Source organism: Carassius gibelio, chromosome B17 (assembly GCF_023724105.1).
Source record: "Carassius gibelio isolate Cgi1373 ecotype wild population from Czech Republic chromosome B17, carGib1.2-hapl.c, whole genome shotgun sequence".
NCBI classification, from domain to species: Eukaryota; Metazoa; Chordata; class Actinopteri; order Cypriniformes; family Cyprinidae; genus Carassius; species Carassius gibelio.
In genome coordinates, this window is record NC_068412.1 from 27,969,518 (window position 1) to 27,997,144 (window position 27,627).

A 27,627-nucleotide genomic window follows, 5' to 3' on the forward strand; every position below is an offset into this window, starting at 1 on the left:
AAATAAATAAATAAATCAAATAATGCTCAGTGTTTTTGTTTTGGAAGTTCTGTTTTCCAGTACAAATATCTAAACATTCTTGAATCAAGACACATTTACTTGAGAATCAATTAAGATATTAAGTCATGTTTTCATAAGTAAATCCAGAAACCTTAAAAAATTTAAATTAAAAAATTATATTAAAAAAAATTATAGAATTATAAAAAAAACATTTTCTTGTTCTTATACCATATATATATATTATTTCATTAGGTTTTCAATTATTAGACATGAGTACGAATATTTTTTTTATTTTTATTTTTTTGAATTGTAGTCCTAAGTTTTAAGATATTAACATCATATAAATGGAAAAGAGCTGCTATGATAGTCATAAAAATATCTAATTGTGCATTCCATGGAGGAATGAAACTTAAAGAAAGTAATACTTAGTAAAATTAGTTTATTGACCTAAATAAATTCCTTTAAATAACAAAAGTCTTGACATTCATGAAATGGCTTGGGGGAAAAAAAACTGCACAAACATTGTTTCATTAATTTAATACTTTTAATTTTTTTTTTTTTTTTTTTTTTTTTTTTTTTTTATAAAGGTAAATGGGGGGTGGGGGTCATTTTCAAAAAAAATTTTTTTAACTTTTTTTATTTTTTATTAAGTTTTAGTTTAATTTAATATTTTAACTTGGTATTAAACTTCAATAAGTGGCAAAAAAAAGTTGTTGTTTTTCACTTAAAAAAATATTATTTTAATTTACAAATCATTTTAAGGTAAGTGGTTGCAATTAGTTTACTAACTTTCATCATATATAAATATTATATATATATATATATATATATATATATATATATATATTTTTTTTTTTTTTTTTTTTTTTTTTTTTTTTTTTTATGTAGCTAAAACCATTTAAAAAAACACTTACAGATCCACTTAAAACCATTTAAAAAGAATAGTATTTGAATGTATTTTTAAAGTATAGTATGACTAGTAAAAGATAGTCATCTGGGTTGAGCACTAATATTAGCAGCATTAATAACAACAAGTGCACAGAGTCACTCCTTAAACTCCTCACACTCCTCCTCACATCTGATTGGCTGTTCAATAGGGGCGTGTCCTGTCAGCATTACACCCCCGACAAAACGGTGCAGAACGTTTTTAAACTTTCTCTTGTGAATTTATGTTGATGTTAATAGCATTGTGCAAGCTGTCACTTTAATTCCACGTGGTTTATATACATGTTGCTGCTGATTGAGATTAATTTTTTTACGCTTCCCCCAAACAAGAGAAAACGTATCTCAAACACCATTGCACAACGTTTCCAGGAAACATGTAGTTCAAGCAAAACGTTGGGCAACGCTTTGAGCTTGAACTTGCCCTTGCTACTATTATTCTGAGCTTCAGGTTTATTCTTGAAAGATCTTGACATTATCAAAAGACTCGTAGTGCAGCATACCTGCAGTCTCATTTTTGACACTCAAGCTATGCACTAGATAGTTTCCCTTCCAGCTACATGTAGTTTTGTGTTTCAGGTGTGGTCACACAAACACAGACCTAATTTGCTGCACATCTGTACAAACCGGGTTTCACACGCTGACATTCTACAAGTTGAACTAAACTACCCATAAAGAAAGCATAGGCAAAATCGCAAAGCTTTCTCATTTTAGATTTGTCCCTGAAAACTATAACGCTGCCACTCAAGTCTTTTGCCACTCAGTGGGCGGAGCTACACTTCCGGCTGACGGTGACGTCACATGCATACAATAAATGCAGTAAACGGTAAAACGGTATATGATGCATTAAATGATTATAATTACCAGTTTGCAATATCAAGCAGGACAACTTTTGTACAGGTAAAGATGGAAAAAACTGAAAGCCTTGCATGTTTTAAGTTATACCATGGTCACACCCTTACAATGAAAAATGGGGAATGTCGTGGCCTAATGGTTAGAGAGTCGGACTCCCAATCGAAGGGTTGTGGGTTCTAGTCTCGGGCCGGACGGAATTGTGGGTGGGGGGAGTGCATGTACAGTTCTCTCTCCACCTTCAAAACCACGATTTAGGTGCCCTTGAGCAAGGCATCGAACCCCTAACTGCTCCCCGGGCGCCGCAGCATAAATGGCTGCCCACTGCTCCGGGTGTGTGCTCACAGTGTGTGTGTGTGTGTGTTCACTGCTCTGTGTGTGTGCATTTCGGATGGGTTAAATGCAGAGCACAAATTCTGAGTATGGGTCACCATACTTGGCTGAATGTCACTTCACTTAATGAACTTAATGAAATAGAATACGTAAAGAAAACAATAAAAGTCTCTCTCTGTTTACAGAACTTTTAAAATGAATATGCAATCAGGCAACATGTGAAGAATACATGGCAGGAATATTGGGAAGAAGAAAGAACAGGAAGATGGCTTTATAGTATTCAAATAATTATTGGTAAGAACAGAGTAACAGGATGAAATAGACAGGAGGGAAATATCATCTCAAGGCTTAGATTTGGTCATACTGCTCTTAATAACAGAAAATGGAGGAAACATGAGTATTGTAATATGGAGGAAAATGTTATAATGAAGTGTCCAAGATACGGAAAGGAAAGAAAGATACGGATTGATGTTCTCAAGGAAAATAAAGAAACATTTAATTTGATTAACAGTTTGGGGAATAAATCAGGGGATAAAAGCTTTCAGTGTTTAATGCGTTATTTAAAGGGAAAAGGATTATATAACAGAATTTAGGGAAGATTATGAGCCTGATCCACACTCCTAATCAGTAGGTGGCGGTAATGCGCCTAAAAGTAGATTTTTTTGGCGCCATTAAACGCCAAGAAGAAGAAGAAGCTCGGATCACGTGGCTTTACGCTTTCCTCGCCGATCAGCAGGTGGCGCCAAATCCAACCCAGTGACGTCAGTGACTCAGGCCTCGGTGTGTTTTCACCTGAATGCAGGTAAGCGGATCGATCCTCATCCACCCGGTTTGTCTATCTGATTTTATCTCATCTGATCATCATTTTTATCCTTTAATGAACTAACCGCCATAGAAATGTAAAGTAGAAAATCCTGACGGAGTACAGTCGTGTTTGTGAAGTTACCACACCGACCAGATTTAGTGCTGAGTTTACAAACAAGAAATTCAGCTCCATCCCAGATTAAATGTTTCAGATGAACACAAAATCGTTTTTTATTTAAATACAGGAAAATCTTGAGCAGTCTTAACCATTCACGTTTAGTAACAACTATCCAGTGTTTTTAGTGTTATTAATATAGTACATTAATATGTTTAGAAACATATATACACACACATGAATTGTCATTGCTGCTTCCAGGAATCATCATGCAACACCAGGAGCATCACTTCATGTTCATGGACTTCTGTGAAGACACACACTGTCTGCTGGAGGACGATGTGAGTGTTTGAGATCCATTCAGACTGTAAAATCATTTTGATTCATGTATCCAGACCTTTAGTATTTATCTATTCTAAAGTGACTTAACAGAGGAAAACCACAGAGCCAATCATATATACAGTACTTAAAATAATTATCTATACACAGGTATATATTTATATATTATATTTAACGTTTTTTACTTAATATTTAAATAATTCAACAACACATTTGTATTTCTTGCATGGTTCTCTGATATCAATTAATGACATGCATTTTTATTATTATTATTATTTTTTTTAGAAAGTGTTTTATCTAGTTCACTTTTTTATTGTTTAATTCTGTAAAACGTATTAATCAACGCTGTCCAATGGGTTTTTGAACAAAATACAAAAAGAAAATTTGGATATCTTGGAAAAGGTCTTTATTTTTTGTAATGTAATTAATTTAAAAAAAAACAAACTTTCTTATATTCTAGATTCATAGCACACAAACTGAAATATTTCAAGGTTTTTTTTCTGATGGTTATGATTTACAGCTTAGGAAAATTAAAAATTCAGTATCTCAAAAAAAAAATGTAATAATAAATTTTGAGCTTGATTAGTTTGATTAATTTTAAGTATAAATACTGGGAACCTCTTGGGCTGGTTTAGAACATGCAAACACAATGTAACCAACAGAATAACAATTAATAAAACTCTTGAAATATTTCATTTTGTGTGCAATGAATCTAGAATATAGGAAAGTTAGCTTTTTTAAATTTAATTACAAAAAATAAAGCACTTTTATATTATATTCACATTTTTTTAGATGCACCTGTAAATCTGAATACGTTTTGAAAGTTGTAATTTTTGGGTGAGCTATTCCTTTAAATACACTAGTGATAAAGAAACATTTTTGTCAGGCAAAATATTTATTTGAATTCATTAATATTTATATTAAGAGCATTTAATGTAATATTTGAAGTTATGGTTCTCTGATGGCGGTTAATGATATGAAAGGTAACAAATAAAATATTTAATCTTTTCTATTTTTCAGAAATGTTTCATTTATTCTTTTATAATTAATTTGCATTTTTATCAATAATTAATCATTAACCCAGTTTTATGATTTGAATTTACATTAACAGCACTTTTGCATGTTCATGGTTAATGACAATGACTTTTTTTAAGAAAGTGTTTAATTAATAATTATTTAATTTATTTAACATTTTTATGATTTTTATTTTATTTATTTAGTTTTTAAGTCATTTACTCTCTTTTTATTATTTTTATTTATCCATTTATTTAAGCTATTATTTTTATTTATTTAGTATTTTTATGATTTAATTATTATTATTTTTTTAGAAAGTGTTTAATTTAGATTTTATTTAGTTTTTAAGTCATTTACTCTCTTTTTATTTTTTATTTATCCATTTATTTGAGCTATTATTTTTATTTATTTAGTATTTTTATGATTTAATTATTATAATTTAATTTTTTTAGAAAGTGATTAATTTAGATTTTATTTAGTTTTTAAGTCATTTACTCTCTTTTTATTTTTTTTATTTATCCATTTATTTAAGCTATTATTTTTATTTATTTATTATTTTTATGATTTAATTATTATTATTTTTTTTAGAAAGTGTTTAATTTAGATTTTATTTAGTTTTTAAGTCATTTACTCTATTTTAATTTTTTTTATTTATCCATTTATTTAAGCTATTATTTTATTTATTCAGTATTTTTATGATTTAATTATTATAATTTAATTTTTTTAGAAAGTGATTAATTTAGATTTTATTTAGTTTTTAAGTCATTTACTCTCTTTTTATTTTTTTTATTTATCCATTTATTTAAGCTATTATTTTTATTTATTTAGTATTTTTATGATTTAATTATTATTTTTTTTTTTAGAAAGTGTTTAATTTAGATTTTATTTAGTTTTTAAGTCATTTACTCTATTTTAATTTTTTTTATTTATCCATTTATTTAAGCTATTATTTTATTTATTTAGTATTTTTATGATTTAATTATTATAATTAAATTTTTTTAGAAAGTGATTAATTTAGATTTTATTTAGTTTTTAAGTCATTTACTCTCTTTTTATTTTTATTTATTTATCCATTTATTTAAGCTATTATTTTTATTTATTTAGTATTTTTATGATTTAATTATTTTTATTTTTTTTAGAAAGTGTTTAATTTAGATTTTATTTAGTTTTTAAGTCATTTACTCTCTATTATTTTTTTTATTTATCCATTTATTTAAGCTATTATTTTTATTTATTTAGTATTTTTATGATTTAATTATTATAATTAAATTTTTTTAGAAAGTGATTAATTTAGATTTTATTTAGTTTTTAAGTCATTTACTCTCTGTTTATTTTTTTTATTTATCCATTTATTTAAGCTATTATTTTTATTTATTTAGTATTTTTATGATTTAATTATCTTCTCAGCCCTGTCCTATTAAACAACTCGAGAGTCCGAAATATTCTTGTAAATGAACTTTTGAGAGTGTGAAATTGAGTTTCTCTAAAAGTTCAATGAGTTCATAAACATACAGATTTCAAAATGTCGTTCTTTAAAATTAATACTTTATATTATAAATCTCTTATTGAGAGTGGTGGAATGGATGGATGTGATTTGTAGAGGGGTATGACTGCACACATGGGTGGGGTGTGAGGGGTAATTTTAACTATGAGCAAGAGCTTTAGAGAGAGAGAGAGAGAGGGGCTGGGCCGTACGGGCGAGCGGCGGCGGGGCTCTTCTTTGCCTCCAGGGATCTTGGCTCGCGGCCCAGCTGGTGTTTTTGTAATCAAGGCATGTTTCGGGACTCCATGCGCTTCTTCCCCGAGCCGCGTCGGCTGCCTGCCGCTTGCAAGGATCCCAGATTTCCCTGCTGACATGAACAGAGCTGTGAGTGCCACTGTTTCTCGTTCTCTCGTTCTTCCACTAGCTTTTTCTCCCAGCTTTGCTCTTCTCCGGATCCCGCTCGTTCCTTTCACAGCAGTCTGGATGAGGATGGTATCTGAGCGTGCTTTTGTCTTACCCTCCCCAGAACAACGAGGCATCCGTCAGCTGATAGTTAGAGGCGATGTGTTAGGATATTTGACTTGTGATCCGTACGGATGAGTGGGAAGCGGCCGCTGGAATGCTCTCTGTCCTTTTGCAGCACTGATGATTCACGACTGGTTTTCCTCTGTGTGTTTGTTCCTCTGCGAGCTTTGTTTTGGTCCCCTGACAACCCAAGCCTCTGTGAGTTCTGTGCGCACTTCCCTTGAAAACGTAAACGCTTCAGATGCTTTTAAAAAGGAATCGTTCAGCTCTCCTTTTTGCGTTGAACTCAAAGGGAGATATTTTGAAGAATGCTTAACGGAAATGTTCAGCTGAAAATGGTAATTTGCGGACAATGTCTTCAGCCTCAGGCCATCCCAGATCAGGATGAGTGTGTTTCTTCATCAGGTTTGGAGAAATGTAGCATTGCATCAGTGTCTCATCAATGGATGCTCTTCAGTGAATGGGTGCCGTCAGAATGAGAGTCTGATTAAAACATCACAATAATCCACAGCACTCCAGTCCATCAGTGAACATCTGGAGAAGACAAAAGCAAGCATTTAGACATTTTTAGTTAAAATATGAGTTAATAATCCATAATAACACTTCCTCCAGTGAAAAAGTGTTCTGTTCTGAATCAGGAGAGAAATCTGCACAGATGTCAGAGACAACACGAGATGCCTTTTTTCACTGGACGAAGCGTTTTTATGTATTATGGACTTATATTTTAACTAAAAACGACTTGATGCTGGATGTGTTTCATCTTTTGTCTTCTCCAGATGTGAACTGATGGACTGGAGTGCTGTGGATTACTTGTTTGGACTCTCGTTCTGACGGCACCCATTCACTGCAGAGCATCCATTGATGAGACACTGATTGAATGCTACATTTCTCCAAATGTGATGAAGAAACAAACTCATCCTAATCTTTGTTGGCCTTAAGGTGAACACATTTTCAGCAAATTAATACTTTTGGGTGAACTATTCCTTTAAGTCTTGTTTTCCACGCAATACATAAACAACTTAAAGTGACCTGCAATTTATATTCAGAGTCTCCTGAAGTCCTGTGATGCTTTATGAGAGGATCAGACTGATGTTTAAGTAGTTATTCACTGAAAATCCCTTTTCCCTGTAGTTCCTAAATCATTCTGTGTGAATAATGGCTTACAAGAACAACCACACGGCTTCAGGATGATGCTTTTCATGAAAAGTCACCATCCACTTTCACATTTCTTGCTTTCATGTCCCACAGACAAAAGCAAGTCAAATGGTTGTTTATTATGGTCAGCTCCCACAATGAGTTTTTTGTCTGCGTAGTGCTTAAGACTTTTGAGCAAAAGCAAGAGAAAATGTCCTGTTTACAGATATTTAGAGAATGCTGATGCACATATGAATGAAAGCACAGTTTAAACAAACACTTACAGTATTTTGCACTGAATATTCATTACTTTTCATATTGTTTTGCACATCATCTGATGTGTGCTGTCACTTTAAAAGCGTGCACACATTTAAGTGCAGTGACTAAATGCTTGTTCTGGTGATGTAATGAGCACTAGTAATAGAGATGCTTGTTTTAGCAGCTCAAAATATGATTGAGTGTTTTGTTAGAGGATGCCAGCCGTGAGTCTGTGATCTGCAGGGGTTTGCTGGTATAAAAGCATCTCTCGACCTCGAGGAATCTCTGTTTCCAGCTGAAATCTGACTCGGTTCTCTCTCAGATCTCTTTAGATCCAAATTTACTCGGTGTGGGAGTCGCGCTGGCCTGGAGTCAGTCAGGTTTTCACACCGTAGGCGCTTCAGCTTTCTTTGTCTCAAATAATCCACAGATAAAGGGGGATCTTGACGTTTGGTTCGATGCCTGGTTTACTGACACAGTGAATAGGATGCTGTGCTAAACGTTTCTCTTAGACATAATGTTCATGCAGGCCGAGCTGCATTGATAAAAGTTTGTGGCTGTGCATTTAAACTCTATGTTAACATGGTTGTTATTTTAGAAATGTTTATTTAGGGCCTTAGTTTTTCCACAAATTTAGTTTTTTGTTTTGTTACCTTTTTTTCTGGATTTAGTTTTTATTATGTATTATTTGTTTCCATTTTCATTTTCTGTCGATCACTTTTTTTCTGCCTAATTTTTTTTTTTAATTTATAATTTTAATGTTTGAATAGTTTTTTTTTTTTTTTTGCTAATCAAACATTATTCCTAATTAAAATTATGAAATAATATGAATTATGAAACTCATAAAAGTAAAAAAATTTCAGAATCCTATGAAATCTTTTTTTTTCTGTTTTCAGCAATAAGAATTAGTATTTAGATTTTAACAGTTACATAAAATTATACTATGTTTCTTTTATATTAGTTAATGTATACATATTATAGTTAATTTTCTTTATTTTTAATTATTTTTATGTTATTTTTATTTTACAAAACATATTAGAATAGTAATATTTTTGTTTATATTTTTATTTAGTAGTGGTAATAATGTAAAAGCAGCAATAATGATTATTATTGTAATATTTTTTTTCTGTTTTTATTAATAAATTTTAGTATTGTGATTTTTTTACAGTTATATAAAATGATTATATTATGTTTATTTTTATTTATAGTTAATGTATACATATTATAGTTAATTTTCTTTATTGTTAATGATTTTTATAATGTTATTTTTATTTTACAAGAAAATAGTAGAGTAGTAATATTTTTTGTTTAGTCTTTTTATTTATTTTTTTAGTAGTGGTAATAATTAAATAACAGCAATAGTTATTATTATTGTAATAATTTTTACATTTAGTCATTTAGCAGACACTTTTATCCAAAGCAATGGAAGCAATTAAAAACAACAAAAGAGCAATGATATAGAAGTGCTATAACAAATCTCACTTACAGTATTTTAAATGCAGTACACGTAGCTCAGACTTTTAAATAATAAAATAAATAAAAAGAAAACCGATAGAATAGAAAAAGAATAGAGCAAGCTAGAGTTAGAGGTCTTTTTTTATAGTCAAAATCTTGAGGTTATTGAGCGTGTTTTGAGTGACACTCTTCGAAATCACGGTCACATGTGAAATTCAGATCTCCTGAAGCAGCTGACATGGCATGAGGAGTTTAATGCTCTGAGATCATGTTTCCGCTCGCAGCAGCTGATGCTAATAATGGCGCGTCCGTGTGCAGTTAGATGCACAATCCATGCACTGTTAAAGAAACATGTAAACAGTCGATTGACTGCTATGCAACTACTTACATGCCATTTGTTTCTCAGTTTCCATCTTCTGGGTCTCTAGGATTTTATATACATTCACAGAACATAAATCCAGCTTTATTTTTGTTAGATTTGGATTATGTAATTCTGGGCAAGGAAAGACCATTACGCTGCTGTTTGTGTAGAAAGAGTTTATTTTACCGTGTGAGACGCAGTAAATAACAGAAACCCTGCTGTTAGACATGATCTATGCAATGTTGCACAGGTTGTTTGGATTATTGTGTTTGTGTATGTGATGTTGACATGTTCGTAACTGTTCAGAGTCCCACAGAGATGATGATGATGAAGAAGGAACAGAAGGACGCAGAGCTGGATAAAAAGATCGAGGCCTTACGGAAGAAAAACGAAGCACTTATGAAACGCTACCAGGTGAAAACCTTCACAAAACCTCATTCAGAAATCATTTATGTATTCAAGATCAAAGATTCCACCGAAAAAGCTCTGCGTGTTTGCCTTGCTGAGTTTTGTGATGTTCTGCAGGAAGTGGAGGAGGATAAGAAGCGTGCGGAACAGGAAGGAATGTCACTCCGCAGCAGGAAGGGAAAGACGGATGATCTGACCATCAGCATCAACAAATCCTCCAACGTGAGCTGCTTTATTCCTGCACAGACAAACATTTTTAGGAATCGGAGCCAAATAATGGATGTCATACAGTTTAACAGCAATTTATATTCAATTTAATTCAATTCAAGTTTATTTGTATAGCGCTTTTAACGATACAATTCATTGCAAAGCAACTTTACAGAAAATGTAGTTTTTACAATATTTAGTAGTAGCTTGTAAGGGATGACTGTCAGTTTATGTGCAAAAAAAATTAATACGAAACATAGACAACCAGACGATGAACATTATTAACAGCAATTATGAAGTGATTGCATAGTAAGTAGCAATATTTATTAGTTCTGTATGTTGTTTCAGGGTTAGCAGCTACTGTTTTTTGTTCCAATTAGTAATATCTGTGTCGTATCCGAATTTAATAGAAGGTCATCCATTTTTTTTACATTTTTAACACTCTGTTAGCTTAGATAATTTTAACTTTAAAAAGTTTCATCTGGTCTCGTTGAGATATATAGCTGAGTATCATCAGCATAACATTGGAAACTAATCCTGTATTTTCTAATAATATTACCAAGGGGCAACATGTATATTGAAAATAGAAGGGGACCTAGGACGGATCCTTGTGGCACTCCATATTTTACTCGTGATGAATGAGAGGACTCCTCATTTAAATAAACAAAATGGTAGCGATCGGACAGGTAGGATCTAAACCATCTTAGAGCCTGCCCTTGAATACCTGTATAGTTTTGTAATTGATCTATGAGTATGTCATGATCTATGGTGTCGAACGCTGCACTAAGATCAAGTAAGACTAGAAATGAGATGCAGCCTTGATCTGACGCAAGAAGCAGGTCACTTGTAATTTTAACTAGTGTAATTTTTAAGTGTAACAAGTTTAACAATTGTTTAGCAAGCATATTAAAAAAAAAAAAATCAGGTCTTTTTATATATATATATATATATATATATATATATATATATATATAGCTATAAATATTAGAATTGTGATTTTTACAGTTATATAAAATGTATTATATTATTTTCCTTTTATATTATTTTGCAGATTATATTTCTTCATCTTTTATCATTATACATGATTTTTATTATTATATATATTTAGTTTTTATTTTAAAATAATGATCAAAATGCTATATTTTTGTTTAGTCCCGGGTTGGTGCTTAACAAAGCTAGTGATGGTTTCGTTGTTATACTTAGTGTAGTACTTTCATTAAATACACCTACATTTAAAGATATTTTCTCTAAATAATAGTCAATATATATTTTCCCTACTTTATATTTGCAACATCAACATGTTATTGAATTGAGCTGAATAATATCTTCAGCTTCTGTAGAGCTGCTTTACAATTGAATTCATTTACTGTAATAATAATTGATGGGTTTTGTCACATGGACACTTTTATAGATGTTAACTGAATCAACATTGAGCTGAAAAAAGTCTGTTGTAGAGCAGGTTTACAGCTGAAATATTTTTTTTTTTTTAATAATTGGTGAATTTTGCAACATTATACTTTCATGTTCCTGTTTACTGCTGCTTTTAAAACATTTCTGTTGTACAAAGTGAACATTTATATTTTGAAGGAAATGTGATTTAACATCTGAAACCGTGGACCTCACGATGACTTAAAATAATTTAGACAAAAAGAAAATATCAAGACATTTTAATTTTAATTCACCCCCTCAATAACTGGTTTTATTTAAAAACCAAGATTCCCACCATCTTGAAAAATCTGCATTTATTTTGAAAATGTGATTTTTAGACTTATGACATTTATTAATTTACATGACTTTTCCATCTAATTTCTTTCTATTTATGCCAAGCTCTAAAGCATTGAATCATGTAGAAATTGTAATAATATTTTATATTGTTTTAAAAATTATTATCTTTAGTCCCTATCCAAATAAATCGCAAATGAATAGAAAAGTCATGGGGCCTTTTAAATGTTTTTATGGGCAGGTATTACACTTAACTAAAAATAGAACCATAAAAAAGTCCATAACCTAAAATATAAAAAAAAAAAATAAGAAGAAAAATATTTTAATTTCAACTAGCTACATTTCTCATCTTAATTTAGTTTGACATTATGTAGAAAAATGTAAATAAAATTTTAAAAATGTTAAAATAAAAACAGAAAATATAAATGAAAACGAATTTATAATAATGATAAAAACTATAAAAGTATATTATCAGTACTAGAGGGAGGACCTTTGAGTCAAACAGGTTGAGAGTCGCTGAAGTAGCTCTGTCCTGCAGGAACCTGAAGTGAACTCAATGAGGAGAAGATCAATGATGTGTTTGTTGTGTTCAGGATCAGCGTGTGGTGACCGAGCGCTCGGGACCCGGAGGACTGAGAGACCGAGAGAAGGAGAAGAGTCCGGGATCCAGCGTCTTCAGCGTCGGGAGAGGAAAGAGACGACAGCTGCTCGTCACAGCATCAGGAAACATCACAGTGAGACTCAATCAATCTTCCTCTTCTTCAATGACTGCTTTTGTCCTGTGAGACTCCATTCAAACCTTCTGCAGATCAGGAATCTTTTTTATTTAATAAACTGCTCGTTATGGGAAAGTCCCATTTTCTCCCTTTGATTCACTTGAATGATGTCATGCAATCTGTTCTGTTTTTGAACTGGGGCTGAGCTATTAATCCAAATAAAAGTGTAATGGTGAGTGCAGGAGAAGTACTTTGTCAGCAAAAGAGAAGCTTTAAAGGCTCTTTTTGCTTTTCTGCCAAAATAAAAGCTTAATGATTTAAAAACGAAAAAAAAAATTATTATAGCCATAAATATTAGTATTGTTATTTTACATTTACACTGTTACTGTTGTGTTTTTCTTAAATAGTATTATATAGTGAAATCAACATTATTTTACTATGTGTATAATTTTTTTATTTAATATTTGTATTTTTATTTTTTCCCTGTTTTTAATTTTTAATAATTTTGATGTTTTCTATTTATTTGTTTATTTAAATCTGTCTGTAAAGTTTTAATTACTTTTTATGTCATTTTTAGTTTTATTTTGAGAAATGTTAGTTTGTATGAAATAAAATATAATAATATTTATAAAAATATTAAGTTAATTTAAATGTATTTATTTATTTAATTATTTTTTATAAAGAAATCCCTACTTAAAATAAAACTAAAATAAAATATAAAATTTGACTTAAATAAAATATAAAAAGTATATTAGTGGAACTACATGCCAAGGCAACCTTTCCAATATTAATTTAGTTTAAATTGATGTAAAGAAAAAAAGAGATTCTGCAAAATAAAAACTTAAAAACTATATATATATATATATATATATATATATATATATATATATATATATACATACATACACACACACATTCATAAATGTGTGAACAAATGCTGTAGTGTTTATTTCTTATTTTATTTTAAATGTAGTAATAATAATAGTAATCATATTAAAAAAGTTTATTATTATAGGTATTATAGAAATACAATAACAAATTGTAAAATTTGTGCAGCCTTACAAGCAAGCACAGAAAATGAATCACATTTTAAGTTGAAATCGAAATTTTCATGCAGCCCAACTTTGAAGGTTGTCATCAGCAACTTATGTCAGACACAATTTAACAGAAAGCATGAATTTCAGCGCTGTTAGAGAGTGTTTTATCATGTTGTTTCAGGAGAAGAGGGTGTTCGGTGAAAGAAAGGACAGGAACCGTCCCGTGAGTCCAGCGAGAATGAAGTCCTGTGCTGAGGAAGAGCTGAAGTCCAACAACACACGAGGAAGACAGAGAGTCCCGCAGGTGAGCAGACGTGTCTGTTTCATATACAGCAGGATTTATTATATCATTCCTCCAGTCTTCAGTGTCACGTGATCTTCAGAGATCAGAATAATATACTGATTTACTGCTCGAGAAACATTGCAGCTGTGCTGCTTAATATTTTTGTGAAAACCGTCATACATTTGATCTTTTATGATTATTGGAGGAATAGAAAGTTCAAAGAACAGCATTTATTTGAAATACAAATCTTTTGTAACATTGTAAATGTCTTTGAGTGTCAATTTGGATGTAATTTTTAATGCATCCCTTGATGAACCTTACTTAAAGTAGAACTAAATAAAATGAGACTTTAAAATAAAATACAATTTTTTTTATATTTATTTATATATATATATATATATATATGTATATATATATATGTATATGTGTGTGTGTGTGTGTGTGTGTGTGTGTGTATAATAAATGTTTGTACTGTCTATTTTAATCAATTGAATGTGTCCTTGCTGAATGAGTGCTAATTTTATAAAAAAAAAAAAAAACTTCTGTAAAACATTAAAAACTATAAAGTCTAAAACTCAAGTATAAAAAAAAAAGGAATATAAAAAAAAAAATCTTCCATACTAAAAATAAGGCTAAAACTGTGATAAAAAAATATGAGAAACTATAAAGATAATAAACCTCAAAAACAAATAAAAATGCCAAGTAAAACTGAAAGAAAAATGAAAACACAATCTAAAATACCAATTGAACAAGAAATACTTATTATAAAACAACAGTATAAAACAGAGAGTTCCGCTCCTTGATTCTGATTGGCTGAGCCATTAACGCTACAAAGTAACATTCACCTTTGTTTACTTCTGTGTGTTGCTCGGCAACCACTTTGTAAAACCCACAGCTGTTTCTGAGGATCTACATTGTTTGGTGGAAGAATACTGTTTTTATTAACATCATTACACTTTATTTGCTCTGTTTTATTCTGTTAAACCTTACTATGTATATGGAATAACTGTTTTATTAACCCGTGAAGCCGTGGTTTACAGTGAATTTATAACAGCTAAAGTAGTTTTAGTCACTCAGCTGTTATAAATTCCCTCTAATCTTAATTAGATTTAGTTTTTATGGATTCAGTTTTCATTTAAATTTTAGTTTGTGTTTAGTTTTTATTTTCTTCTCTTTTATATTTATCATTTGTTTTTATTGGTTTTAGTCATTTAAGAACTTCAAAGTAAGCGAGTTGTAATTAAGTTCATTTTTTTCAGTAACTTTAGTTTATACCACACATGTTGCTGTATTATTGTTAGGACAGGTTTTTTTATATATTTTTTTTATTTTGTTTTTATGTGTTTTCATTTTAGTTTTCGAAAGTTTAGTACTTCAACTTATTTTATTTCAATTATTCGCCAGCAGTCTTTCTGGTTTTGTGTTTAGTTTAAGTTTTATTGATTTGAGGTTTTTCATTTTCATTTTTACATATTTCTATATTATATTATATCTATATGAATTTATATTTAATTTCAGTTTTGGTAATTTTAGTACACATATTTTCAATTTCTATTTTTCATTTAAATATTTTAAGTTTTAAATATATTTATATTTTAGTTTCCTTAAATGTTTTCAATAATAAAAAAAATTTGTTAAATCAAGCTTTAGTAATTGTATATATAATTTTGTATGGTTTTAAATTTACATTTATATTTTTTTTTTTGATACAGCATTTCAATTGCCAAAAGTGTTTTCAGTAGTTAACAATCACAGCACTGGCCATCTGGCTGGTTGCTAGTTGCTTTAAAACCCATATAAATTCCATAATGTGATGTTTTCAGAGTGAATCCGAATATTTAATGAGAAAAAAAATTGAACAAAGCCTTTTTTATTTCACTTTCATTTGCCTGATTTAACAGGTTAATTTATACTGAAGTACTGTAGAGCTTGATCGCATGTTATTTTCTCCTCCCTCTAAAATTCATTTTCACTATTTATGTATTTAGTCTATTTATTTTACTATCCTATCATCAGTGTTCATAATGATATGGTTGGTTGAAATTCATGTTTACATTATTGAACTTTACTGAACAAAGCTTGCAGGATGTTAAACATTGAGTGTACTACTTCTGTTCATCCACCTGAGGGCAGTGTGTCTCTTCCAGTCTACAGAAAAGCCTTTTTACTGAAATAAATAGACAGCTCGTTACACCAATCCACCTGCCATGTAGAAATGTTAATGTTTTATGCCTTCATTTTATTATTAGAAAAATCTCAATACGCAACACTGAATTTCTTCAGAATCAAAAAATCATATAAGACTCTAATGAATGAAAGTGTTTATATAGTTTCAGTTAATTACACATGCTGTTTGATTATTAAAGTATTAAAATGGAATACAGAAAATACATTAAAATGGAAATTTGGTAAAAAAATAAATAAATTTAGGTCTCTAAAAAAATTTATTTTTTACATTTATTTACAAGTTGTGTGATTTTAAGCATTACAGTTCAATTTTAACCATTTAAACAGAGTCAAGAAATATAAAAACGGACAGAGAAAAAGAAATACATTTCTTTTGATCATTAAAATTACATTTTAAACATTAAAACAGAATCCAGAAAAAAAATGGATAGAGAAAATCAATCAATCTTTTGATTGTTAAAATTTAATTGAAAACTTTTTAAAAAGGAGAGGAAAAAAAAATGAAAAAATGAAAGAAAAAAAAATTATAGGGACCCCTATATATATATATATATATATATATATATATATATATATATATATATAGAGAGAGAGAGAGAGAGAGAGAGAGAGAGAGAGAGAGAGAGAGAGATTATTTAGATTATATATGTATATATATATTGCTTTTTACTAAATATGCATTATAGTAAACCGCACATTTACTGTGTGTATATGTGTATATATCATATATATATATTTTTTTATATTTATATATATATAAATGTACCGTATTTTTCGGACTATATGTCAAATTAATTTTGATAAATAAGTCGCACCTGACTATAAGTCGCAGGACCAGCCAAACTATGAAAAAAAGTGCGACTTATAGTCCGGAAAATACGGTATATTAATGAGGATTTTTGTTTTAACGGTCAGCATCTTCATCTTGAAGTCTGTTCCAGTCTTTTGCTGGGTCTCATTATTGTGTGTTTGTTCAGGATGACGCAGATCGATGGAGTCGATGTGAGGACTCGTCTGTGGTCCCGGTGAGAGCGTCTCCACACACTCTCTGTCTGAACATCTACTTATATTAAACACAAGAGATGCTCGGATGCATGCCACCGATCATATTGTTGTTAAAGTGGAGTGGCTTGTGTTCAGCCGCGCAGTACGTCACAGTAGATGGTGACACATAGACTCCAGATCCTGCTCTGTGTTTGACGCTCAAGTGATCTGGCAGGTCACACAGGCCGTGGCTGACCTGAACCTGGTCTCATCCCAAGAAGAGCAGCTGGAGTATCTGCGGTGGAAGAAGGAGCGCGAGGAGATCGACCGCGAGCGTGTGGCTCGACACAAGACCGCTGAAGGCCAGTGGAGGAGAGCCTGGGACGTGGAGAAGACCCATCTGATGTAAGCCACACGCCTGAGAACCTGATTCTGAGAGCAACTTACCTTTAGTTTGACTTCTTCTTTGGTTTGTTCGTTCTCTGCATGTTTAACTGCCTCACACATATATAAACCCCAGCTGTTTGAATCACAGTGGCCTGCTTCTTCTCTGTCTCCTGAATGAAATGCTTCATAAATTCATCAGTGAAGGATTGTGTTATAACAATAATGTTTAGCTGTTAATGCTGGTTGAAATTAACAGCTATTTAGACATTATCTGTTTCCATCCATGCATTTTTATTTAAATCTTGGGATATTGCATAAAAAATAATAATAAATAAAATAATTGGATCAATATGTGCATCAAATCTAAAAATGCACATTAAAAAAATATTTTCTTGATTGAAGTGGAAGTCATTTAATATGTAGGGGGATTAAGCCATATATTTAATATTTTTTTATTTTAATTCCATCTAATTGGATTAAACAGAATTAACATAATCTAATAAATTTAATGTGATGCATATTTGTCCGTCAGATATAAATAAAACAGGTCAGATTTTAATGCACTCAAAAATCATGCTAAAGTTTAAAAACCTTAATTATTTAAACGAAATCAAATAGATGCAAATTGATTTTGTCTAAATAATCTTCTTTTCGTAATGCGTTTATTAAAATTGCTCAGATTATCAAATTGATTTAAAGTATGAAATTTTTTTTTGATTAATAAAAAGCATTTAATCAGTGCTGTTACTAATGATGATCCTCAATATTAATTCGTTAAAGTCAGCATGAAATTAAAATTGACTTGTTTTGCTTTAATTCATGTTTCCGCTCTTAAACGGTTATTGTGGTTTACCTTGAAGAAATTATGACAGAAATATATTACTGTTGTACATTAAAGTTAACTTTTATAATAATAATAATAATGTCGTCCTTTACAGAAAAAAAAAGTATTTTTATTTTATTTTTATAAAATTGTTATTATTATAATTCAAAGCATAATTTTGTTGATTTAGATATCCTTTTTATTATAAAAAGTTAAAAATAAAAAGCAAATAAAATAAAAATGTAAAAACCAAAAAGTATCCTTAAATTACTTTTACTGATGTTTTCAGCCACCCTTTTTTTATATAAATATTTTAAATTCTCCAAAATTATATAATAAAAGTAAAATGGGTTTTGAAAGCTGTTTTTTGATGCACTGTTTAATTTTCTGCATGTAATTTCTCCACTGGGAGTACCGCCAAATGGATTTGCATAATGATATGTAGCTCCGCCCCCAAACCCACGTGATTGGTTGAGTCAGAAACTGATATATCGGGCTGTTCAAGCAAACATATCAGTGTTTAACTTCCCTGAACTGAGACGTCAAAAATGTTTTAAAGTTAAACTGAAAAGATGTTAGTGGTAATTAGTTTATAATCTAGTGTTTTGTGTGTGTAGTGAAGTAGAGATGCTGTCATCATCATTAAACCTGAACATACAGTACCACAAGCAAGTGTTAAGCAGTGTCTGGAAGTCTTTCAGACGGGTTCTTCTGGAAGAAATGAGCACTATTGAGTGGAAGGGAGAGGGGGTTATTTTTAGGGTGCTTTGAATGCCTTGCCTTATTTGGGACGGTTTCCGAGCACTAGAGACGCTTCAGGGACGGAGGTTTTGTGGGAGGTAGAAGATAGAAACACACAGGATCAGTGAACGTCCTGTACGAGAGAGCAGAACAATCACAACGTCACAAAATATCATCTCTGTGTTCAACTGATGTTTGGGTGAAGCTCACAGAGACAAAGACCGCTCATATTTCACTCCAGATGAAGAAAGAAAAGATTATCATAATAAAAAAAAATAGTGTTTTATATATATATATATATATATATATATATATATATATATATATTCAAATCAATTTCATTTTAAAGTAAAATAAATCTTATTATCTAATTGTGTGTGTATAATAAAAAATAAAGTTTGATTAAACATATATATATATAATTCAACTATATCTTATTCATTATTTAATTGTGTGTATAATTATATAGTAAAAACTGATTAAATGTATATCAATAATTATATGTGTGTGTGTGTGTGTATATATATATATATATATATATATATATATATATTCAATTTTTATTTAAATACAATTATATATATAATTATATTTAAATTAAAACTTAATATTTTATATATATATATATATATATATATATATATATATATATATATATATATATATATATATATAAAATAAAAGATTACATTTTAATTTAAATACAATTTTATATATATAATATATTTAAAAAAAGTCGCATTGCAAAGAAATCAAAGAAAAGCTTAATTTTCTTTAAGCAGATCATAATGTATGTATTTCTTCTCTCTTTTAATTTTTGGATAAACTGTGTCCCAGACTTTTTCTCTTATCTAGTAGCTTTTTATAATTAGATTTTATATGCTACAGATACAGATCAGAAAATATAATAATAAAACGTTTCTAAGGTTTCTAAGAACAATCTGTGTCACGGTGAAATCATGGGATCTCGAATCAGTTTTGACCGATCACTGAATTGAAAACAGCTTGCATGGTTAGTTCTGAATGTTTCTGAACAGTGAAGCGAGGATGTTCAGCTGCGTCTGCGTGTTCTGTCCCATGTGTTTTATTGTAGGTTCTCCGAAGAGGAACCCGGAGGAACATCAGACAGAGGTGAGCACATACAGAGGAAGAGCAGAATCAATTCACTGTTACAGATCTTATATTGAGCGCTGTCTTCATAAAGTCTGCTTGTGCTTTGTGTGTGGATTGTGTCTAGTGTTTAGTATTTCATCTATTTGTCAATTATATTTGATTAAAGGAGGTCGAAACGCCAGAAGAGGAAATATGAGAGAAGAAGCGTCCACAGGTGCGAAAAACCTCGAACTCTTAAGTCAAGGTGAACATTAAAAAAAATCATGTTAATTAGCAGCACATTTAATGCTTAGATGTTCAAATATGCATTAAAATTGTGGATCGATATTAAAAATAAACATGGAAAAGAAGTTATGAATAACTAAAACATAAATTGTGCAATAGCAAATACAATTATTCTCTTTCCATGTGCACTTTTATATTTTCTGTTTTCATTTTAATTGTAAAGTTTTAGTAATTTTGTTGTTTTTAATTTTTTTTAATGTGCATATAGATTTGATTTAATTATTTTTTTTAATGCATCAGGTTAAGTAACTATTTTAAAATTCTAAATGTTCTAAATTAGTTTTATGACATTAGTTTAGCTTTTAGCTAACCTTAATAACACTGTTTCTAGCATGTCACGTTTAAAATACTAATATTTTAACTTATTTTAAAAGATATATAAAATACAAACTTTTATGTGTGTGTTTGTGTGTGGGTGTGTGTGTGTATATATATATATATATATATATATATATCAAATAATTAAATTAAATATAAGATGTTGCATATCAATTTTAATTGGAGGCTACCAAAATAAATGTTTAAATATATATAATATATATGTAATATAAGGGTATTACATTTAAAATATTTAATGTACAAATATTTAATACAAATTGTAGCTCTGTTTTTTGAAAGCTTATATAAAAATATAACATTTTATATAAAATATAGTTTAATTAAATATAAAAATTGTAAATTAAACCATATGGAAATATTAAATTATGAAAAAAATAAAATTAAAGCTTTAATTTAATTGGAAGCTTATATAAAAATGTTACATTGTATTTCAAAAAGATATTTTAAGTATAAAGGTATTACATTTAAAATATTGATATAAATTATTTAATTAAAATCTGAGCTTTTGGAAAAATATTACATTTCATATAAAATATAGTTTAGTTAAATATAAAAATAGCAAATTAAACTATATATTAAAACATTAAATTATAAAAACAATAAAAATTCAAGCTTTAATTTAATTGGATGGCTATATAAACATGTTACATTGTATATAAAAAATACTTAAAATATAAAGGTATTACATTTAAAATATAAAATATACAAATATTTAATTATTTGTGTGCTTTGGGAACTAATATAAAAATAAAAAAAAATTATGTAAAATATAGCTTTTAGTTAAATATAAAAAAGGTAAATTAAACCATATTAAAAATATTAAGTTCTATATATAAATATTAAAATTGAAGCTTTTATAAAAATCTGAAACGATCTCGTGCAGTCCAAACGGGACTGTGTGATTATAATGATCAAGAGTTAACAGGAATGAATTAAATCCTATTCTGCAGTGTGTGTTTGTGTGTTTGTGTTGTTGTAGGTGGACAGCAGGCGTCAGACAGGAAGAGGAAGTGTGTTCCAGTGGTGCGCAGTAAAGCCCAGGGGAAAGAGCGTCTGACGGGGCGAGCCAGGAGGTAAACTGATGATGGTTTACAGTAACATCACGCCACATTTGACCTCAAAGCCATTATGTCTTACATTTACGCCCCCTCAGAGGATGATGGGAAATGCTTTTTATGGTTTTGTGCATTTCCACTGCCTTTAATGTTCAACCACAGAATCATCTGGTCACATGACCGCTCATAATTTGACTTTTCAAATCTTATTATGAGTTTAAAGCAGATCCTTATTATACAGTAAATGGATGTTCATTAACTCTTTACACACCAGACCTTTGATTTTCTGATCTAAGTTAAAGATATTATTCAATTCTTAATCCGTTATTTATTTTTATTAGAGATCTTATAATGTCATCTAAATGTTTGTTTACAAATAAAAATAAAATATTAAATTATTTTTAATGTAATCTTAATATTACATTGTATCATGTTACATTTAATTACATTTTAAAATAAAACGTTAATTATAATTGGTATTATTAAATAGAATGAATTATCAATAATATGACAAATTAATTTTATTTAAATAATTACTAATAAAAATGCATTAAGAAACAACATAGTATCTTCAATAGTAATATCACGGTATCTTTGATACTAAAACATTTCTTTCAAACAATTACCATTTTTAATAGTAAATTAATATATGTTTACTGTATTATAACGAAGAAGTGTTTTGAACTTCAGATTGCAAATCATTTCTTGGTTTTGCTTTCATAGGTGGGATGCTAAAGAGGAGGAGGAGCATTTACAGGTGATTTTTATTATTATTATTATTATTATTAATAATAATACTACTGCAGTTTTGAATTTGGGATTAAAATGGGTTTAATTTTTTATGCATACAATTTTCACCATTTGATGCAATAAACTTAAAAAAAAAAAAAATCATGAAATTCATTAAAAATACGGAACAAAATACGCTTATTTTTATGAAAAAAAATACTATTTCCGTTTTTTTTTTTTTTTTTTTTTTAGATTTTTGGGGTAAAGTCTCCAGAAATTCACTCAAAAATAATCAAATTTGAAATAATAATTTTCCTAATGTTTATTAAAAAAAAATAATGTAACAAAATATATTAAAAATCCTAAATGTAGGATTCAAATTCTATTTAATTCTATTTTAATTCTTTTTTTCTTTTCTTTTTTTTTTAGGTAACTTCTGTATATGTTTTCATTAAGTTATGAGATGAAAATGAGCTTTTTATGAACATATTTGCACGGTATAATTTATTAACCGTCTTAAAGGTAGGCTTTAAAATATGTCGTAAATATATTGATTTTGGTTTTTGGGGTAACTACTTGAGGTTTTAATGAAATTCCCTAAGTTTGAGGTTAAAGTGAAGCCCTTTCTGATGTTCGATATATGCCAGGTGCATCCAGAGAGCAGTTTGCAGGAGTTTTTAGAGGAACTCGACGCTCTTTGTGCTCCTGAGGTGGAGAACGTCCATCCAGAGACTGACGATGAAAACACAAAGCCACGTGCATGCGAAGAAGTAAAGACCCCCGATGGGACGGCAGAGCAGAACGAACACGTTTCTACAGAATCCACTCTCAAGGGCATTGAGAAAAGGGTCCGGTTTTCTGAAAACCATGTGAAGAATGGCACAGAAACGACTTCACAGGTCAAGAACGGCCGTGTAGAAGACGACAGACAAACACTGGCGCGAGACGACGGCGAACGTGTCCCGGAGGAGATAAAACTGGAAGAACCGGACAAGAACCAACACAGCAAGAGCTGCTCAAACAGAGGGAACGGTACGAGAACATCAGTTTCAGAGTTTGTGGTGAAAACTACATTACCCATAATGCTGTACAGAAAGTTCCTCCTCCCATGAAGGACCGCGAGGGATGTTTGTATTATTTTGTAACAAAATATATTGTTTCTACAGATATAATCAGTAACTTTAAATTAACTTTATTATTTTTATTATTCAATCATGTAGTTTGCAATGCATCATGGGATTGTAGTTCATTGCCTCTCTAAAGCATTAAGTCTTGAATCTTTGTCTCTTGGTCTGATTTTCAAATACTTGTCTGCTCCAAATGTTGTATATTATTATTATTATTATTATTATTTTTTTTTTTTTATATATATATATATATATATATATATATATATAATTTTTTTTTTATTAAAATCAAGCAAAATTTCTATTGAAATATTCCATGTAAAATAAAATACAAATATTTATTCATCTTAATTTTGTTTTACATATGTTTTGCATCTTGTAATTCTTAAATAAAAGTTGGTAATATTTTGTATATTTTTTTTTTTCTTAATCAATATGGGATATATATGGAAAAAATAATTCAGCAACAGTGTTAAGTATTGTTAAAATAAAATTAAAGAGAGAGAGAGATTATTTTTATTTGGATATTTTCCATTTGTGTGTATTTTCTATTTTACTATTAATTTATATTTTATTTTTCTAATTTTCTGAAGGATTTTTTTTTTTTTCTGGATCCAGCGACACTGAAAAGTTGGTTGCACTAATGCACTCTATTATAAACTGAAATGATTGTGATGTGCAGCAGGTTTTGAGGGTTTGTGTGTTTACACCTAGCGTGTGTGTGTGTGTGTGTGTGTGTGTGCGTGTGCGTGTGCGTGTGTGTGTGTGTGTGTGTGTTCTCTCTGACAGAGGAGCTGATGGACTCGAGTCTGTCTGTGCTGGAGCTGGATGCTGGATCTCTTCCCGTCCACGGCTCCAGCGCTGATGTGGTGAGTGTGCTGCAGTAAACCTCTCACAGGATCCAGCTGAAGTGCTGCTCAAATACCCCACAAAGCAGCACTATACATGAAACCAGGCCACTTACTCGTCCTACCACGTATAGAGCACGCTTACATCAGTGTTAAAGTGTTGAAATGCAACACTACATCCATTTCTGGTATTTCTAGGGCTGCACAATTTGGGAAAAAAAATCTAACTGGGATTTTTCTGCAAAAATTCCGATTTAAAATGCATTTAAAAGACAATTCCAGCTTGGTATGCTTATTTGTGGAGGCCAAGGTTTTTGTATATGTGGCTATAAAATAATAATAATGATTATTATGACTAATATAGAACTATATAAAAATTACTAAATAAATGTATATTTTACTGTAAAAAGTATTTAAGAAAAATTACTGCTCAAATTATAATAATAATATTTATTGCTGTCTTATTAGAGGTTTACATTAAATGTGTGAAGAATTAAGGGGTTTTTATTATATATAAAAAAAATAAAGTAATAAATAAAATAAAAAATTACATTTTATGCAATTGGCAAACGCTTTTATCCACGTTTTTTTAATATTGTAAATATTAAAAATAAAATAAAAAACTAATTAAAAAAAAAAAAGCTACTACAATTATTATTGTTACCAAATAAAAATATAAAAAATACTGAATAACTAAAAAAAAAAGAAAATTTTTAATGCTTTTTAGTTAATAATAATAGCATATATTATTATTATTATAACCAAATAAAAATGTAAAAATTACTATTGTAGTATCTCACTGTAAAATTATGTATATATACATACATATATACAATAAATTTCTGAGTATGTATGTATATAAATGTGTGTATACTGTTAAAATGTTGAAATATTTATTTTACTATTTCTCTTTTTTTTTTTTTTCAGGCCAGAGAGAACGGGAAAGTGGTTTAGATGGGAAATGATGTCACTCACATCTGGCTCAAACCAAATCAAAGCGCAGCCCGACCCCATCCCTTGCTTTAGTTTCTGTCTGATTGTGTTTGTTTCATCGGATGCAGAACGCTGTAAACGCTGGCTGTGGTTGTCCTGCTTCGTTCATCTTCTCGTAGGTGAAGATTGTTAATGCTTCAGCGCACACTAAACCCAAAGCTCGGATGGATTTCAGTCTGAACGCACTACAAACGACTTGAAAGTGGAACAAACCCATAGACACAGAATGTATTTAGACGTCACCAGCGCGCTAACTGACTTCACCTAGTCTAGTCCTCCTCATCATAACTCATATAAGCCTCATATAATATTCTTCATAAGCACATGTGTCGTGGGGTTTGGTGTGGATGGTTCAAGTATGTTACTTAGCACTTTATTTTGAAAGACTGAACTGAAAAGTATTAAACCAGTTTAAAGATGAAGGACTGTTAAGGTCTAAATTGTTTAGTTTTACAAAAGACCGCAGGATGTTTACGACATAAACGTGTTTTAGTTCCAGGTTTATTTGGTCCTGCTAGTTCAGCACTCGGTAGTTTATTATAAATGGCAATAAATGATGATCGTGCTGATGTTCATCTTCATAACGTTTCTGTATTTCTGATGAAGGTTTGAGCTTTTAAGTGACTAATGGTTGAGTTTTATATCGTCACGTTAAGTATCTCGTGTTCATTTGGTTTTGAAATGAATGTTAAATATAAAAACTGTACTGTGATGCTTGCACTGATTTCACTGGACAGAATATTAAAATGCACTCAAATTATACCCAACACGAACCTGATTTATGAATTTATACCAACAATATCTACCTGTAAAAAATACATTTTACTAAGATTTAGTTTTAAATTAAAGGTTTCTTTATTAAAATTAAAAAAAAGAAATCTTAATAAAATTTAAATTAAGCTTATTACCTTTAAATGTCATAATATTTGAGTTTTAATGCCAGTCAACATTTACACTAAGAATAAATCTTTTGCAGTGGTGTAAAATTTATTTTATATATATTTTTTTTTATTCTTTTTTTTATAATCAGAGACAATATTTTTATGTGTTTGCTTGTGTGTCTACATATATATAAAGTGTTATATAATTATATATTATTATTATTATTATTTACATTTAAATGAGCATTTAATATTTTGAATATTTTGAAAACAATGTTTTTATACAATCTTTTAATTTTTTATTTTATTTATTATTTTAATATTATATTTAAATATAAATGTAATAATATTTTTATATGTAAAATATATTTTAAATATTCTCTATTTAATTCTAGATGTGTGTGTGTGTGTGTGTGTGTGTGTGTGTATTGAAATTTTTTGAGCTTTATTTTACATGATTTTCAGCAAAACACACTGTATGCATGAATCATTTCTTAGTTTTTATGTAGATATTTCGTTTCTATTGATTGTTCATAATTATTTTCCAGCCTCTCTCTGTTTGGTTAAATCAAGGAGGCGGAGCTAATCACACTTCACTAATTAATAATTTTGAGGAAGTTGATTTACTTGCTCAGTCCATCTGGATTTATTTAAAGAAGCAAATAACCCACTTCTCCAGCAGTGACATCTGTGCAGAAGACACTAATAAACGACTGTTGTTTTGCAGAAGCAGTGCTGCATCACAGCTCTGTGTTCAGATCTTCTGGGAATCGCGTCTTATTATTTTTAAGAGCCTCCCATCGGCCGGTTGCTCTGGAAATCTCTCCCTGTTCTCCTCAAACACAGCTTTGTCTCCTGTTACTCTTTTAATTACCTCTTCCAGCAGGCGTGCTCGGGGACCTTCACATGATTTATGATCATCATGGTCCGGATTATAGATGAAGGGACTTTCATCTGCTGGTGTTTGGTCAAATATTAAACTCATGTCTCGTGAAAAGAAAAATACACTCAAGAAAGTATGTCAACATGAAGCAAACTGAAGTTAAATCACACTGAAAGGGATTCTTTTTAATCATTTGATTAAGTTTGTTGTTTATAGTTGAGGTTTAAGTGTTAGTATCCTAAAAATTTAAATACAACAACATGT

The 27,627-nt window shown here is 29.8% G+C and overlaps 1 protein-coding gene across 1 annotated transcript; it reads left to right on the forward strand.

Moving 5' to 3' along the window:
- The first annotated feature begins 2,824 nt into the window (after positions 1–2,824).
- On the forward strand, positions 2,825–26,366 carry LOC127976742 (coiled-coil domain-containing protein 9B). The gene is made up of 15 exons (XM_052581365.1): positions 2,825–2,929; positions 3,308–3,387; positions 9,922–10,029; positions 10,141–10,245; positions 12,546–12,686; positions 13,887–14,009; positions 17,153–17,200; positions 17,395–17,564; positions 20,204–20,241; positions 20,390–20,437; positions 21,827–21,920; positions 22,626–22,659; positions 23,279–23,663; positions 24,548–24,627; positions 25,534–26,366. Exons 2-15 carry the CDS (start codon positions 3,316–3,318, stop codon positions 25,558–25,560), a joined length of 1,473 nt encoding a protein of 490 aa, XP_052437325.1. The 5' UTR covers positions 2,825–2,929; positions 3,308–3,315; the 3' UTR covers positions 25,561–26,366.
- The last annotated feature ends 1,261 nt before the right edge of the window (positions 26,367–27,627 follow it).